The 17,768-nt window shown below is 35.2% G+C and overlaps 1 protein-coding gene across 4 annotated transcripts in view; it reads left to right on the top strand.

The window, feature by feature from the left end:
- The window catches only part of LOC591586 (probable Na(+)/H(+) antiporter nhx-9), a 51,734-nt gene extending 38,819 nt beyond the window's left edge, over positions 1–12,915 (top strand). For 3 of the 4 annotated variants that reach the window (XM_011677023.2, XM_003726089.3, XM_030976185.1), the window contains 9 exons: positions 462–682; positions 1,332–1,534; positions 3,413–3,502; positions 4,803–4,873; positions 5,404–5,595; positions 6,172–6,343; positions 7,006–7,243; positions 9,230–9,352; positions 12,214–12,915. In XM_011677023.2, coding sequence (XP_011675325.2) covers positions 462–682; positions 1,332–1,534; positions 3,413–3,502; positions 4,803–4,873; positions 5,404–5,595; positions 6,172–6,343; positions 7,006–7,243; positions 9,230–9,352; positions 12,214–12,377 — 1,474 coding nt within the window. In that variant the 3' untranslated portion in view covers positions 12,378–12,915. The remainder of the gene's footprint in view (positions 1–461; positions 683–1,331; positions 1,535–3,412; positions 3,503–4,802; positions 4,874–5,403; positions 5,596–6,171; positions 6,344–7,005; positions 7,244–9,229; positions 9,353–12,213) is intronic. The other variant, XM_791142.5, reaches the window with a different exon arrangement.
- The last annotated feature ends 4,853 nt before the right edge of the window (positions 12,916–17,768 follow it).

Raw genomic sequence — 17,768 nt, 5'->3', positions numbered from 1 at the left:
ACAATTTTCTTTGATGAGATGTTCAGACTAGAACGGGACACTGATTCTTATTGAGTTTCTGTTCAAAACTATGCTCAAACGTATGATGTTCATCATACAACGTTTCTTAATACATCATTCAGAGTAGAAAGAAAGGTTTATTACTTGTCGTATAGCTATACAAGTTTTGTAGAATGATATAATCAATTATAGTACAGTGAAACCTGTCTATAAAGACTACCTAAGGGAGACAAGAAAAGTGATCTTTATAGGCAGGGGGTCTTTATGTACAGGTTCCTTTAGTACATGTTTCAATGAGAAACCATTTTCAAGGGAAACAAAAAATGTGGTCTCTGTAGACAGGTGGTCTTTCTATACAGGTGGTCGCTAAAGCAGGTTTGACTACGGTCTTAATGTGGGCCAAACCTACATCCAACAATGGTTGTTCACTAAATCCACCGGTATTTTAATTGTTCTTTCAGGATCGTCACATGTTCGATGTTCATGAAGCCTTACGTGGAGCAGAACATCTCCACCAAGTCTCACACCACCATCAAATACTTCCTCAAGATGCTGAGTAGTATCAGTGAGACCATCATCTTCATCTTCTTAGGGACTACATCACTCAGCAAAGAGGCCCATCAGTGGGACACGGCGTTTGTTCTCTTCACTCTCCTCTTCTGCTCCGTGTATAGGGCTATAGGTGAGTACAAACTGGCTGTCAAGATGGTTGTTGATTAAACACATGCTCAAGTGCAATCAAGGTCTCTGTAGGCTGTATTATTAAATATTATAGGTATATTGACTGCTATGAGAAGCATCACTGTTTCTATAGGCTCAAGGGGACGGTACATCCGGATACGACTCCAATTTTGACCAATCAGATGGCTAGATTTCTAAAGAGAGGTATAACATAGGGATTAGGTTGTGTGCTTGGCTTATCGTAGTAGTAGTAGTAGACTTCAGTAGATAACTTGTTTAGCACGAGGCTAATCTGCCACAAAGTCCATTATAGGTAACTAGTTTTAGGGTACGGATTAGGGTCAGGTATTGTGTTGGGTCCTGTGTTGAGTTTTAGAATTTGACAAACTAAATTGACCCTAAGTGCCTTTGTAGGCAGAGCATGATTTGAATGTGCAATAGTGAACAAAAATGAAATACTTCACTAACATTTTGTTGTTGTAATGTACTCATGTTATGTAATTATGTTTAAAATCATGATTGTGAAGTGCATTGAGGTTCTTTACTAGGATGATTTGTGCTTAATAAAAGATTTTGTATTATTGTTATCATTCCTATTTACCGTAATAGTATTATTTCACATTCATACATTTTTTGTTTTCCCTTTCCAGGTGTATTCGTACAGGTAACGATCCTGAATCGCTTCCGACTATTCAAGATCAACCGACGCTCTCAGTTCATCATGACGTATGGAGGCATCCGCGGTGCTATCGCTTTCTCGTTGGTGGCGCTCTTGTGTTCTAAAGTCATCAGCGCAAAGCCCATCTTCTTCACCACAACCGTAGTGATCATCATGTTCACAGTCTTTGTACAGGTAACATAAAATGGAGGCAAATTGTCTTCTCTTCTTGTGGAGAGATTCATTGATCTGGACCCTGTTTCGTGAAACTTGTCAATCATCGATAACGAATACTAATTTTCTATGGCAAATTGACTCTCGACCAATCAAATGCCACAATTTCAGTTGCTTATAACGGTTATTTTAACTTGTTATTGACATGGAACTACTGACATACAAAACAAAATATTTCTTGATAAATGGTGCACTTTAAATGTTGGATGCCTTTTAATACCTAATACCTGGTTCAAGTATTTAATAAGTGGTTGTACACATCTAGGGTAATCTGATTAATGAATTGATTCTATCGGTACTTCATGGTTTTTAAAAGTCATTAACGATTCTTCACTGTCCATTGAGATATGTATCTGGAACTGCGCTGAAGATAAGTCTGTACTTTTCTAGTTTCTATAGCATTAATCAAGTGTGGTTCCTTTGGCCTAGAAACAAGGAAAGGCTTTGATAAGCCATGTCAGTGTTATATTACTCGAAACCAACAGCAGCAGTATGTTCTCTAATTGATCATTTGATTAGCAACATACTCATAAAACAGAGAAATCTGTTTACTAAGAATGTACAGAAGGTTTTAAATAAAGATGAACGTTTGCCACATATAACCTTTGCAAATTGTTAACAAAATCTATATTCACATCAAGAAACCTAAGAACTTCAAATAGCCAGTGTTATGTAAGTTGAAGTTCAACTATTTCATAGGTCGAGAAACCTTTGGTGAATGTAAATCACTTGCCTGAAAGTTTCTTGTTTTTACAGTACTGAAGTAGATTGACTTTTCTGAGCCTTCCAATAGCTATGATAATACTCAAAAGGCTTGTCTAAACATGATGTGGTGAGCCACTTCAATAGGAGAAAAAGAAAAGATACCTTGGCAAAATAAATATATTACGACCGATAGATAGAAAAGAGCACTGCTTGCAATAAACACTCCCAGACGGGCTCACTGATCTAAGAGTTGTATAGTATAGAATTTGAAGCCACCGCTTACGTCATTCCTTTATAAGCACTGTTTTATCATTATACTACATGATACCATTTTATCTTTTAAGAAAATATATAATGATTATTAAAAAGAAGAAGAAAAAAATAACTACTAAAAACAAGAGGGAAGTCAGTTGTATTATAACATAATTATGATAAAACAAAAATTTTAAAATTTGTTCGTGATAATAGTCAAAATTGACTGATTGCCATAAAAACATGTGTGCATACGTGTGTTTGTTTTTGTGTTTTCAGGCAGTTTACTACAGTATAGCATATTTATATGAAGCTTAAAGGTAAAGACCAGTATTGGAAACGCCCCAATTTCAAAAAATGAAATGGAAGCCCTTATTACCAATCATGTGAAAGAATATGTTTTGAATAATACATGATGATAACAATTTTGCCGGGAAACCGCCTACTAATTGATATATTTGGTAAATTAGTTTATCTATTGGGATGTGAAAGATAAAAACGCACGTGTCGTGCAAGTGTGTGTAGTCCAATATACATCTTTCTGTGTACAGTGCTTGTAACTTTATGAAGACTGGGCCAAATTTCAAGTACATCTATGCTAGATGATTGACCTTTTCTGATCGATTTCACAACGTTTCTTTCACAATGCAATCGCATGACCACAACTGGTCTTTATCTTTAAGACAGTGAGAGCTAAATTTGAATAAAAGATCTTCTGCTTATTTCCCAATTTGACAAACATATAATCAGTATACTGATAGTTGTACAAAGAAAAGCACTGTCTTTGTTACTGTAGAGCTCAACAATCTCATTAAGAAATTTCTGTCTTGATATTAAATTAAGTGCATCATTTGAACAATTTCTTACTTTTGTCTAAACCAGGGTATTACTATCAAACCTCTTGTGAACTTTCTGCACATCCAAAAAGCAGAGAAGAGGAAACCAACGATGAATGAAGAAATTTACGAGAGGGTGAGTACTAAAAAAAAAGCAAAGAGAAAATGTCGAGAGTCTTATTTCATAGAACCTGTTATTAAGGTTGAGGAGTTAGGTTGGGTTAGTCGGGCGAGCATCTACCTGGCGAACCAAAGATCGTGGGCTTGAATCCAGCCCAGGTTAATGATGGAAGCCTGCATTTTGTGTTTACGTGCCCCTCCCATGTTCCATAGATGCAGGCTAGCTAGGTTACAATGGAAAACACTCAACGTACCCTCAGATAGGACGTTAGTTACGTTTTTAGTAATGAAGTTTGCTTTTCCCCTCCCAGGCTCAGGTGACAGAAGATCATTTATATTAATGATAAAGATAATTAATTATAACAATAACAACTGCCATGACTCTATTAACCCATTGTTTACTGGAACCTGGTGGTCCCTGTGTTAAGCCTATGGGAATTAGATAAATCAGTAGCCAACAGGTTTACGCATTTTTATCACAGCTTATTGAAACTGGGCCCTGGTAGTGGTATTGCAATATTTCTATTTTAACCCTTTGGTTACTCTATTTGCCTCTCTACACGATGCTCGTTTGACACACCTGCAATTTTGCACAAAGCAATATAGACACCAATTGATGGTAGGATTGCTTTGTGCAACACAGTGGCTTTGCAAAATGACCCATTTCCAGGCTTGATTAGGTAGCTCTGTGACAACCCTTTTAACACTGTTTTAGATTAACCTTGCACTGGAAACAGTTAAATAATCTTGAAGCCTTTGGTATATATATCTATCCCATGATCAAGACAATGTGGCACAGGGAGATTATTTTTTGTGGCATATAATGAGTTCCTAATTTTGGAACTTGGTGTTTATATGAATTTTTACAAAATCCATCTTTTAAAGATATTCAATCAGTCCCTGGCTTACCTGGCCTTGTCATTCGGAGAGGGGCCTGAGCTAGACTCGGGTGCCAAATTAGCTGGAATTCATAATTTCCTATGTACCCTGGAAATGTATAGAGACATATAGTTACGCAAAGTAAGGTGTTATTTAAAGGCCGTCTGTACTAGTTTGGCTAGGAGGAATAAGACCACCCGGGAAGGTCTCTGACAGGTGGCTATCTCATCAATCAGCTCCCAATCAACATAAGAAAAGACGATCATGGGGGACCTATGGTCACCGATAAGGCATTGTTTTCTATATAGAGGGAGCAAGTAGCTACAAGTAGTACAGTGGGCCTTTAAAATAATAGAGTATTGTCATGGTAATTATTGTATGTTAATCAATACAATTGACTTGAGGAACTCTTGTTATGACTGATGTTAATTTCACAGTTTAACAGCCATCTAATGGCGGGTGTGGAGGATATAGTTGGTCACCATGGACATCATTGGATCAAAGAAAAGTAAGTTGGATGATTCTATTATAAAGCAAGTAAGAACCATTGTGAATTGAAGGAGTATGATTGTGAATCGAAGAACTTCTTTCCCTCTCCACATCTAAGAAATGTCTGAAAATACTTTATAAATACAATTTCTGTTTATGTTTTATGTGATTTCATTTCTAACGTTCTTTTGATTTTTGGTTAAATGTTTTGAGTTTTCAAAAAAAGTGATTAGTGAACACATATATGGTAATAATTGAGTTATAGCCCAGTATAAAGTTATAAAATATCTGAATTAAAAAAAAATAGATGTTGTTCTTGTTCTTTGTTAGGTAACAATTTATCTGAAAATCTTGATGTATGTAACCCTTTGAAAAGAATGATTTATATGAAAAGCTGTATGTATATAGCCCCTCATGATCAATGTTCAGCAGAATATATCTTTGTTCATTATTCAGTGTAAACAAATGATGCATCTTAATATTTGAATGAATTCAACCTCATCTATGGCAATGATTAATCCAAATGTTTCTATGAATATTCATGAGCAGATGGGAAGAGGTCAACCATAAATTCCTTGAGAAGTTACTGGTGAAGGAACCAAAGGTGAACAGAGACGGAGAAATCCTTAACGTCTACAAGCGTTTGAAAGAGAAAGAAACTCGGGAGGGGATTGAGGGTAATAAAAATTTCCATCTTTCTCCTTCAACTGGAGACCTCATCTCGCGAAATCAAAGTGAAGCGTAAGTATCTGAGGAAGAGTTTATTTTTCTTGATGAGAGTTTTTATGAGAGGATAAACATAAGTAAAGATAACTTATGAGATGATTGGTACGACAACATCTATGACTAGCATTGAATACAGACATATTGAAGCTTTTCGTCTTGCACTCATTAGTGTAAACCACACTACTAACTGCGGTTAACTGCCCCTTTCTACAAAAGTTGGTAATGCCTAGTTTCCCATGACAGACAATCAGAGCCTATTATTATTCACATTCTTGTTCCATTAATTCCCATTGACTGATTCGTCCCAATTTGTTCTTGAGAATGTGACATATTAAATTGTACATCTACCGGTAAGAGTATTCAACAAAGGCCCTAATTCGACACGTCCAATCTGTCATTCTTGAGTTACGAAATACCCCAAAACTCATCACATATGCAAGGGGTATGAATAATGATTGTCAACTGTAATTGTTAACTGTATATGCTATAGTTGGAGTGAGTATGATTGTTATTATTGCAAGTGACTTGTAATAAATCCTAGGATTTCAGTAATGACGTTGATCAAACCTCGTACATATTTTTCTTGCGTAGCTCTCTTCTCAACCAGGAGGTAACTGACCCCGCTCTGAGACAGCGTAAACCTGACCACGTTGAAAGTATGGCAATTCAAGAAGGAACAGAAGAATCACCCAAACGTAGGAAGTCCTCCTTTACAAATCAGCTGGATGCCTTCAAGAAGAGTGCTTATAGACCTCGTCAGGCTGTAAGTATTTTACCTTCTTTTTAAAAATGCTGACATTTTTTTCAAGGAGTGTCCTCGTTGGCATGTTGGTTTCCATTTCACATGTAGTAGTCTCTCGTGGCGTACGCTACACCTATTCTTGTCCCATGTATAATCATTATTCAGTTTACGCAGGAATACATATAGCCATTAATAATTCATCCAAAGACTCTCATATTGTATTTTGAAATTTCTGCAGTAATCTAAATCAGTTCAAAATTATGTTGAATATTTATCCCAGATGTATTTTCATTACATTTACTAAGACCTTAGTTATTCTACAAAAATGACAGTTCGGTTTTTATGATTACAAGGATGTTTTGAATCAAGATATTATATGATTGGAAATCGAAATTTCATTTTTCGTTTTCCTTACGTTTTATATAACATTACAGTCTATTTTAGAAAAAGAGTGTGGTAAAACCGGTCACTCAAAGATTTTTTACTTTTTTGAGGCACTTCTTGATCATCATTGTTGAAGCGCAATTTGTTTAGGTCTTCAATATTACACCAAATCACAGACACTGATGACACGTAGGGCCATGCATCTCAGATTTAACATTGTTAAACGATGCCTTTAATGCCCTTGTTTTTCTATTTTCTTCTTTATTATCCAACTCTTTTCTTGTGATCAAACCCTTCAGCACACTGTGCGTCAGTCCCGTTACTTCTTGGATGATGAGGAGATCAAGGATCACGAGGAGAAACCTCTGGCAGAGCGTAGCCTTCACATCCTGCATCGTCACAAGACAAAGAAGATGCGGGCGAACAAGACGCAGAAGGGCAACACTCGTAAGCGTTCCGGTTCGGCCATTCGTAACATGTTCAAGAGCCGCAGCGGTAACAACCTGGACGTTAGTGGTGATGCCCAACAACCCAAAGGTAGGAAATAACTTGAGAGATTTTTGATGGAAAGGAATCCTTGGAAATACAATGTTCATCATTAAAGGTTTATGGGTTTTCTTTTCCTGTGACCAATCTGTAGCTGGCATCTATATGTTCCACTCTTAAAGCCCCACTGTACTACTTGCTTCCTCTATATAGAAAACATGCCTAAGCGGTGCCCATTGGTCCCCCATGATTCGCTTTTTCTTATGTTAATTGAGAGCTGAGTTGATGAGATAACCACCTGTCAGTAACCACGCTGGGTGGTCTAATCCCTCCTGGACATACTAGTACAGACGGGGTTTAAACACTTAAATGAATGGGTTTTGTTAATCATTATGGTATTCAAAATTACATGATGGAAATTCATTTCCAGGTGCAATGGATAGCAAGATAACTTTGAAAATTATATTTGAAACATTTCCCAATGATACCATTTGAATAAAAATGCTGCCATTCCAAGCCTTTTGAAGCAACATAAATAGTTTGCTCAAAAACTACCCAGTTCTTGTAGGCGACGGGTTTAGATGCTTGCTAACACATTGTTCAGGAAAGCAGCAATGATCAGGCTCAATCAATCATCATATATATCTGTTTGGAGCCAGAAGGATGTTAGCTCATTACATTATACACTGATTTATGAATCTACTTTCAAACAAATGGTATATTGGATCAGGGACCCCTTTCACAAAGCCTTTATCCGTGACAAATGACAAAAATCAGTGACAAATCTGCTGATAACCAATCAGAAGCAAGGATTTCACTAGCTTATAACAAAAGCTATCATTTGTCACTGATGACAAGTTTTGTGAAATGGGGCCCAAAATGCATGATCAGGAAGCCACGACACAGTACATTTTTTAAATTCACAGCATTTTGACAGCTTTTATTTATTCAGTAAAATTTATCATACAATTTTGGTTTACTAATCTATGGCATTTGCACGCTCATAAGCATTTTGTTTGCTGATTATCTCAACGCATTTTGCTCATAATTAAACATTTGAAGTTGCAGGGTTTTTTTAACAATCATCGAGGGTGTTGCCTGAGGCATTATGTTTTGGGGTTATCCGTCCATTCATCCATCCCTCCCTCCCTCTTTTTGTTACCTCGATAACTCACGAACCATTGAGTGGATTTTAACCAAAACTTGAAGTACCCCCGGTATGTATGAGCACACAAGGATGACCTTATTAGATTTTAGGTAGAAGGGGTCAAAGATAAAAGGTCACAGGGTTATAAAAGAGTTAAAAACTGCTAGATAATATCTTGTTACCCCCTGAGGCGATTCAAACCCATCAATGACCATATACAGGCAGAGGCATATTAGAGATGCAGTTACATTAATCTTGTTTTTTATGTTTCCGTCATATTGTTTTGTGATCGCCTTTGCAATGTCCTCTATGAATTTGAGGAATACAATTATCCCAAGGTTGTACTTCCATAACAAATTGATATCATATGTTGCTATAGAACCAACTGTTAACCGATCATCCCAATTCAATGAATTACGATTGAAGTAGAGATATACCGATACAAATTGTTGCATACATACGGTGATTGGTGTACTGCTTATTTCCTTTCGTTGGAGGCCTCATGTTGTTTGCTGGTTGAAGGTTCTCCTATGTCACTTAAACCATTGTGTTTTATGATTTTTATCTGAAAGTGAAACAGAGGTGGGAGTTGGTGAACACTGAAGGTGAAATGCTAGAATAGATGCTGAATGTCTTGCAATCCATATGTCATCATGCATAAAAAGAAGAATTAGTTGTTTTTGCTTTGCCTGAAATCGCAAACAATTTTACGAACATGTGGAGATGATTTTTTTTCATGAATTTATCATTTGATCATATACCTAACATGCATGCATGGTTTTTCTTTACCATTGTTTGTTTTTCCCAATATGTGTTACCCTACCCCGCCCTGTTTACATGTGCGTTCTTGATTGTTGCTGTGTTCACACGTTTGTGCTTAATGTGAACAGAGGCATACAGGAAAAGCCTAACACCCCCTGCTCCCACCATCATCATCACACCACAAACGCCAAGCGCCAGCAGTGATCAGGGAATAACTTTCAGCGTCAAATCAGCAACGTCGCCGAATGGCAGTAAGTGCATACAGGATGGGAGGTATTTCTCTTCACAAATCCAGAGATATGACCTAATTCTTTTAGATTATTTATCCCCGACTCTTATGCAACCAAGCATCCTATTGTGATTGGACCTATGTTAATCTCATGTGAAGTTGTAGGCACTCTCTCTTCCTTTATTAACCATATGTACATACATGTGCAATTATGTACAACCAGGGGCAGATCCAGCCGACGACAAGGAGGGAGCCCAATTAGTGAGAAAATATTTAGCGGCGCATTTTTGCTTGATGGGTGGGGGGTAGTGAGCACTATTTTTGTACTCAACACCCCCCCCCCCTCCCCTTGAGCAAAAAAACACAAAAAGAATTGTAATACTTTTTTTCTTCTTTTTCTTAGAGGTGGGGGTATCTGTCCTTGAAGAAAAAAAAATTAAAGTTAAATTGTCGTTACCATCTTTTTTAAAAACTTTTATTTTTGCCAGGGGTGGGGGCCAGGGCCCCCATGTCCCCACCCGGATCTGCCACTGTGTACAACTGGTTTATTATACTTTCTATAACTTCTGGTCTTTGTCTTGAGTACTATTATAGCTTTTAGTCTACATATTCTGTAGAGAATCAGTCTGGTAAGTTTGGTTAACTGCTTTTAAAGATACTATGTCCCTTTTGCAGCCAACCTCAAATTCTGTAGAACTTTGCAGGAATTATGAATATGTCATGTATGTCCTATCTGTGAAATTTAAACGTTAGCAGTGTCCTCATATTCAAATTATGCAAGGAAACCCATTTACTTGCTAAACTTCACTGTTAGACACTATTGAGTGACTGACTGGCTTTTTTCTTCTTTGGTAATAACATACATAAAATGAGCTGTAAAGGGTACATGAGCATTTGTCTACATCAATAACCCACTTCTTGTGATGGCCAAGATTAAACTGATTGAATCTTTGCGCAGCATAAAACGTATGACCATTCGGTACAATTGTCTGAAAATCAAGACTATTACTTTTGGGCTCTATAGCCCTAAAGTCGATTTGACAACTAATAGTCGTTATTTTCCCACTTGAAGACATTTTCAAGCCTCACCTTTTTTAGGGAAGTTCTAAATTAGTATTATCTTTCAAATGCAGTTGGAATTTAACTTTTTCATTTTTTTGGCCTGCAAATGGGACAGAGTACCTTTAAGGTTGTCACGGAAGAAAAGTTTCCTCTAATAATGATTCTAAATTGATGTTTATCGATAGTGCCATCTGGTCTGCAGATGGATCTACAGTGATAAAACTAACCCAGAAGTTTTTTCAAGGGACTATCTAACACAAGTATTTGGTTGTTGCATGGCATCCACATTATAAGATAACATCTTTCATTTCTAACTGCTATCCAATGGTGGAGCTGCTTTACTAACTGCATGAAGTATCAATCTAACTGAAATGAACAGAAATCGGTTATTGTGGGTTCAAGTAATTATAAGCTACATACATTTATTGAATGGTGTAATATATTTGGTTGATTAATTGTACATTAATTTTTTTTAACACACATGAGAATGGCATCATGTGTAGTAACTATACAAAGACATTTTTGAAGAATAGTTTGTGATTTTGAATTTTGAAGAAAAAAAAGGTAAGTACCGGTAATGACATTGTGAAGTGGAAACAGACGAGTTTCATGAATTAAAAGAAAAGTTGAGTTCTGGTTGTGTGATTACATTATGAAAGAAACTGTGTGGAAGCAACTGTGTAAGGTCGGTAATGTAATCAAATTCAATGCACAAATCTTTGTTAAGTGCCATGTTACAAATGATTTCATTCACCTGTTATGAATGATTGTATTTCAATAGTCGGAATGCAAATTGCATACATTCTGTGTAGTGAGGTAGGAAAATCCATCATGTTTGTCGTACCTAGTGACAATTAATGTATGCAATTTGCATTCTGACTATTTCAATACAATTATTTTTGTAACAGGTGAATGTAAGAATTGTACCATGGCACTTAACAAAAATTTTAAAGATAACTAACTGATCCTATCCTACTGCCAGTTTCCTTAATAATATAGCGCTTAATACAATGTCTCTAAGCGCTTTTCAGATATACTATTACCCCTTTGGGTTTCCTGTTTTCTACCGCTACCAGTCTCCCAGTTTCCTTCCAACCAGTTTCCTTCATGTTGTTCCATACATCCTGTTGGAAAGTATCTGATGAGAAGATTAACAGGCAGTCTTGTTCTCTATGCTAGTATATAAATGTCATGTTTAGCAAGCTACAAAGATGTCATATTCATGTTTTATGTTGCACACTCGATGTTGCTTTTCAGTCAGTTGAAACCAAATGGTTTGTGTTTGTTGCATAGAATAACAACGATGTGCTTGCCCCAAATAAATATTTGATTGGCAGATGTTACTGTTCATAGATTCAGACTCGTAAACGAGGACAATTTGTTACTCCATTATCTTGTACTTGTAAATTAGTGTCCGTGCTATATGTGAAAAGCTTTCGTCGCCCAGTATGTCGATTTGCAATTGGACATGTCTTGTCAATCCAGCTTCTCATCGTGTTTTATCCTCTAATATTCAGGTTCAAATTTGATTGTCCACGTTAAAAGACATAGAAATTTGGCCTCCACTGGCAAGAGATAACAATGAATAACATAAGAATACATAAATGTACACCAAACAAAAACATCAATTAGATTATAAACAAACAGTTGAATACATTCTGACAAAAGTAAAGGCCTACGCTATGAAAGAGGAGTTAGCAGAGTAAGATGGGAAAAGGAATTAAGGAAGCTGAACAAGAAAGCTTTTTAGTATGAATATTTCTGTACTCTTTTGACTGATTTATTTCCTATAACCCCCCCCCCCCCATCCATATCATGTAGAAGATGGAGTTGAACCTGGAGCCGATGCTGTTGCTGATATGGGACCAGCCCAGGTGGACGTCACCGAGCCATCAACCAGCGCTGATGAGCAGAAGAGGTCACCAGAAGATGTCCAGTTCTCTGTCGAGGATGAAAAATCAAAAGAGAAAGAGACCGGCTTTTAGCTCATCTCATCTCATCATGTCATTTGTCTAATATTTTGTTCCCTTTTGCCTTCCATGACCAACAATATGAAATAGTGAGGATTGAAATATTGTCTTTCAAACTGTTGTTGAACTTATCATCTTAAATGGGATGGTTAGATCAAGATGGAATTTGTAGATTGTCGATCAATGGTGGAGAATATCTGTAGAATTTAAGCTTAAAGATTGTACTGTACATTTATGTAAAATTACTATATAGATATGACTAGTATATTATTGTGACTTTAAGTGACATGCAAATACATTTTGTACTAATAATCATCTTGAAGTACAATCATACTTTTCTTTGGTATCCTTATTAGTTATATCATTTTATTGGTAATGATTTTTTTTTTCTTTCTTGTAATGCTAGCTGTCTTTCTGTTATTGAATTATATGTCAGAATATAGAAGGATTGAGACTTATTTTTCTTTTGCAATATCCACATGTATATGGTGGAATGAACCTGGGGGTGTTTCACAAAGATTCTAAGTCAAACTTAACTCTAAGTTGGACTTAAATGTTATGGAGAGCCATTTGTAGCCTTATAAATGAAATATATTCAAAATCAAAAATTCAAGTATTTTAGACTTTTCATAAATTCCACATCAAGAACATAAAAATCTCCTATGATAATAGAAAATATGAAAGATTTGAATCAAAATTGTATGCCTTTTAAAATAACTTTTACAAAATATTTTCAAAGATGCTAACGGCTTGCCATAATTGTAAAGTCCAACTTAGAAATAAGTTCAACTTAGGATATTTGTGAAACACCCCCCAAGAATTTAATTGATGAGGTTTTCATTTGAAGTTTTTACAAAATGTTGTTAAATGTAAAGGTTGACTGGAGATGCGAAGATCATTGGTTGAGCCGTTGCGTGTCACTGTCCTTTGGCAAGACATGACATGGCATTTGCCTCCCTCAACCCAGGTGTAGATGAAGAATATTGGTAAGTGATAGGAAGAGATTTCCTGCATTCTGTGATCACAGGATTTAGTATCCTACCTAAACCCAGTTTATATTGAAACACCGTAATCACCTTTGGTTGTAGATATAAGTGCTCCATATAAAGAAACCAAAATCATTATTTTTCAAATATGATAACCATTCTTTACATTACTGTGCAACAGATTTTTCACATGAAATACATATTATATTCATGATGTACAGCAAATTATGCATACAAATAAAGGGTTATTTGCTAAATGGATTGGATTGTTAAGATGCTTGTGTGTGTAAAATCGAAATTTTGTCCTATGTAACACTAATAGTGTTTTTTAGAATGTTGTAGAATGTTTTGTCTATATCACAACTGCATTGCAATATAAATGAAGCTAAATAGCTCTATTAAGAAATATATGCACTTATCAATCTCTTCGTTTTGTTTTAAAAGTACCATGCAAAAATTAATAACACTTGTAATGAAAGTGATATGCAAGCTAGGTAGATTGTTAGCATTTATATAAGACAACTCGGTTTAAAACTGATTCAAATTGTTGTACAGACTATATCAGAGAAATATATTGAACATGTGTGAGAAATTTTTCTATTATTTTGGTGTGTTTTTTTAAACCATATTATTTTTCATATCATATTTTGTGAATACCATTCATACATATATAAATGTCATAATTGTAGTACTGGTAGGCAGATTGTCACTTTTGGCATGCTCAAAGAAAATTGCACAAATCATGTCCAGTTGTAAGGAATGGAAACGTAAGTAATGGTCAATAATATGCAATGTGATTAATTAAATTATGCTAATATGAATGTTATATGTTGATTATATAGATTAGTACTAGCAGCTGCAGGATGTAAACAACAAATGAAAAGAGTGTATATATCAACTAGGTCAGGGTATCTTATTGTTTTATTGGTAAGTCACATTAATTAGAAGCGTTTTGTACTGGACATCTCAGTCTACAACTCTGATTGTGTTTTCATAGAATATGGTATAACATCACCAAAGTGATCTCTTATTGAAGAACCAAAAAAAAAATCAGAATTTTATACATCGTCTTTTGTGAGTTGATTTATGCAAAAGTAGTTTTGATTTGATACTGGTGAAATTCTTTGTATGTGATATTCTCTTATGGGGAATGGTCAATTTACACTCAAATTGCCAAGTTTTATTAAGTTTGTGGAATTTACAACATAACTATTCAGGGCAGTTTAAGGTTAGTGAGAAAATAATATCATGTATTTTCTGTAATTCTATGCAACACTATCCATAAACAGCAAATATTCAGAGCTTTGGGATTATCCATGGTGTGAGATTTGTAATTGTCAAATGTGTGCTTAAAGAATGCATTTAGTATTGACTTCTTATGCAAATTAAGATTTGTGTTGTTTTAGTGGCTGCATAAAACAGTACAATTAGTATTACAAACTCGCATTCACTGACAGTAATGATAGTGCTAATATAAAACAATGTATACACTCACTTAAGTTCAAAATTGTTGATCATGCATGTTATAGAATTTATATTTTAATGCAAACATGTGGATATGTGCTTATCAATCAATTAAAGTCAACTTAAACACCGACTCAAGACCAGCTCAAAAGTTGAAATGACATTTGCTTAGTGAAACTCATCTACAGTGGAAGAAAGTCCATTTTAAAATGCCTGTATTGTTTTTATGAGGCTGATGGAGCTAGTTGCATTGCGCCATCATATTGATGTGTTATACGTCTCTAAACCATGAAGACAAATCACCTTTCTGAAGAGAATTAATTGCACATGTATAACCATTTTTATTTTAATGTGTACTCGTACGAAAATAGATGTGACCTCTTCACTATGGAGGTATCAAAATATAGTTGATAAGATGTACGTCTCTAAACCATGAAGACAACTCACTTTTCTGAAGAGAATTAATTGCACATGTATAACCATTTACATTGTAATGTGCACTCATACGAAAATAGATGTGACCTTTTCACTTTGGAGGTATTGAAATATAGTTGATAAATTGTACGTCTCTACATCATGAAAACAACTCACTTTTTTAAAGAGAATTCATTGCACATGTATAAGTATTTTCTTTGTGATGTGTACTCATTTGAAAATAGATGACCTTTACATGTTGGAGGTATCAAAATATAGTTGATAAGTGATACATATCTAAACCATGAAGACAAATCACCTTTCTGAAGAGAATTCATTGCACATGTATAAGTATTTTCTTTGTGATGGGTACTCATTTGAAAATAGATGACCTTTACATGTTGGAGGTATCAAAATATAGTTGATAAGTGATACATATCTAAACCATGAAGACAACTCACCTTTCTGAAGAGAATTAATTGCACATGTATAAGTATTTTCTTTGAGATGGGTACTCATTTGAAAATAGATGACCTTTACATGTTGGAGGTATCAAAATATAGTTGATAAGTGATACATATCTAAACCATGAAGACAAATCACCTTTCTGAAGAGAATTCATTGCACATAATGTATAAGTATTTTCTTTGTGATGGGTACTCATTTGAAAATAGATGACCTTTACATGTTGGAGGTATCAAAATATAGTTGATAAGTGATACATATCTAAACCATGAAGACAACTCACCTTTCTGAAGAGAATTAATTGCACATGTATAAGTATTTTCTTTGAGATGGGTACTCATTTGAAAATAGATGACCTTTACATGTTGGAGGTATCAAAATATAGTTGATAAGTGATACATATCTAAACCATGAAGACAAATCACCTTTCTGAAGAGAATTCATTGCACATGTATAAGTATTTTCTTTGTGATGGGTACTCATTTGAAAATAGATGACCTTTACATGTTGGAGGTATCAAAATATAGTTGATAAGTGATACGTATCTAAACCATGAAGACAAATCACCTTTCTGAAGAGAATTCATTGCACATGTATAAGTATTTTCTTTGTGATGGGTACTCATTTGAAAATAGATGACCTTTCCACTTTGGAGGTATCGAAATAAGTTAGAATCGGTTTCTCTATCGTCCTGCCTTTTGAAAACCAGAAGGTCATTAACTCTTAAAGTTAATGTCCTTCTGGCTCAATGGAGGGGATAGTTTGCCAGGGACGTGTTGAGGATCCCATGTAAGACTAGTTTCAAATGCATTAGAATGTAAAGGTGCAGTACTGAAAATGACCAAACTCAATTACCAAGATGGCGGACTATGCATTGCCTTTCTCCCTTTAAGTGTACACTGTTTCATTCTGCTACAGGTATATCATTGAAATATCACACTGTTTCTATTTCTGTGCTTTGTTTATACTTCTCAACAATTGATATCATGAACAGTACTTATAACAGTCATTCCATCTTAGTTTATCTTTTCTTTTTGTGTAATTGCTTTCTCTTGTTTATAGTGCTATTTATTATTGTTGTTCTTTTGCTTTTTGTATTTTTCTTTCTTTGTTTCTGATACTTTAAGTGTTTTGATCAATTGACAGCCCAGCTGACACCATGAAATACATGTATATCTGACCAAGCTAGCAGCTGCTTTTTTCACATTGAGTGTATGTACTATGTAAAGTGCCATGTAATATTTGCTTTCCGAGCTTTAGCCAAATATTTTTTCAAATATTAACAATCTTGGTGAAAGGAAGCAGACGAAAGGGAACATTTGTGCGTTTAAAATGCATAAGATATGGTAATGATGATACTGCTATCTATTTTTTATCATTCAACATCATGCCGGAAGTGTTGATATAGAGTGTGCATTATTTCATTATGCAGTCTTGGCTAGGCATTTACATAATTGTGCTATATTTTGGAGGCGTCATGTTCTAGTGGATACGTCACCGGTCTGTAGATCACATGGTTCGCAATTCAAGTCCTTTTGTGGTACTACATTTGGTAAGACATTAATCTACTTTTGCCACACTCGACCCAGGTGAAGTAAATGGGTACCTGGCAGGAATAAATTCCTTGAAATGTTAGAGGGCTATAATGGCATCTATACTACAGCCGTGATAATAATTGTGGAGCCCCAGAAGTGTCAAGTCTGACAGACGATTACCCACTATTATTATTATTATTATTATTATCATTGTTATTATTATTTTATACTCGAGAGAAATACAAATTAAATAATTCTTTATTTTGCATGTTTATATAAATGGTCAAAAATCATTTGCCAAATTGGTTTAAATTGACTTTATATTACTAAACTAAAATGTAGTTGTTAGTGCATGTACTTTTAGCAAAATAAAGTTTATACCACAAAGAGTACATCTAACTTTACTGGCTTAGCATGAATAAAAAGGAAAATGATCATGGCTCTTGAAATGACTGCATGTTACAGAAACCACCTGAGAAGGAGGAAATATAGTATATTATTAGAAGAAAATGCTCTTATTGGATCATGCAAGCCAACATAAT

The sequence above is a fragment of the Strongylocentrotus purpuratus genome, unplaced genomic scaffold (genome assembly GCF_000002235.5).
Source record: "Strongylocentrotus purpuratus isolate Spur 01 unplaced genomic scaffold, Spur_5.0 spur5_scaffold_8, whole genome shotgun sequence".
NCBI lineage: Eukaryota > Metazoa > Echinodermata > Echinoidea > Camarodonta > Strongylocentrotidae > Strongylocentrotus > Strongylocentrotus purpuratus.
This window is presented reverse-complemented; position numbering and strand designations above follow the sequence as displayed.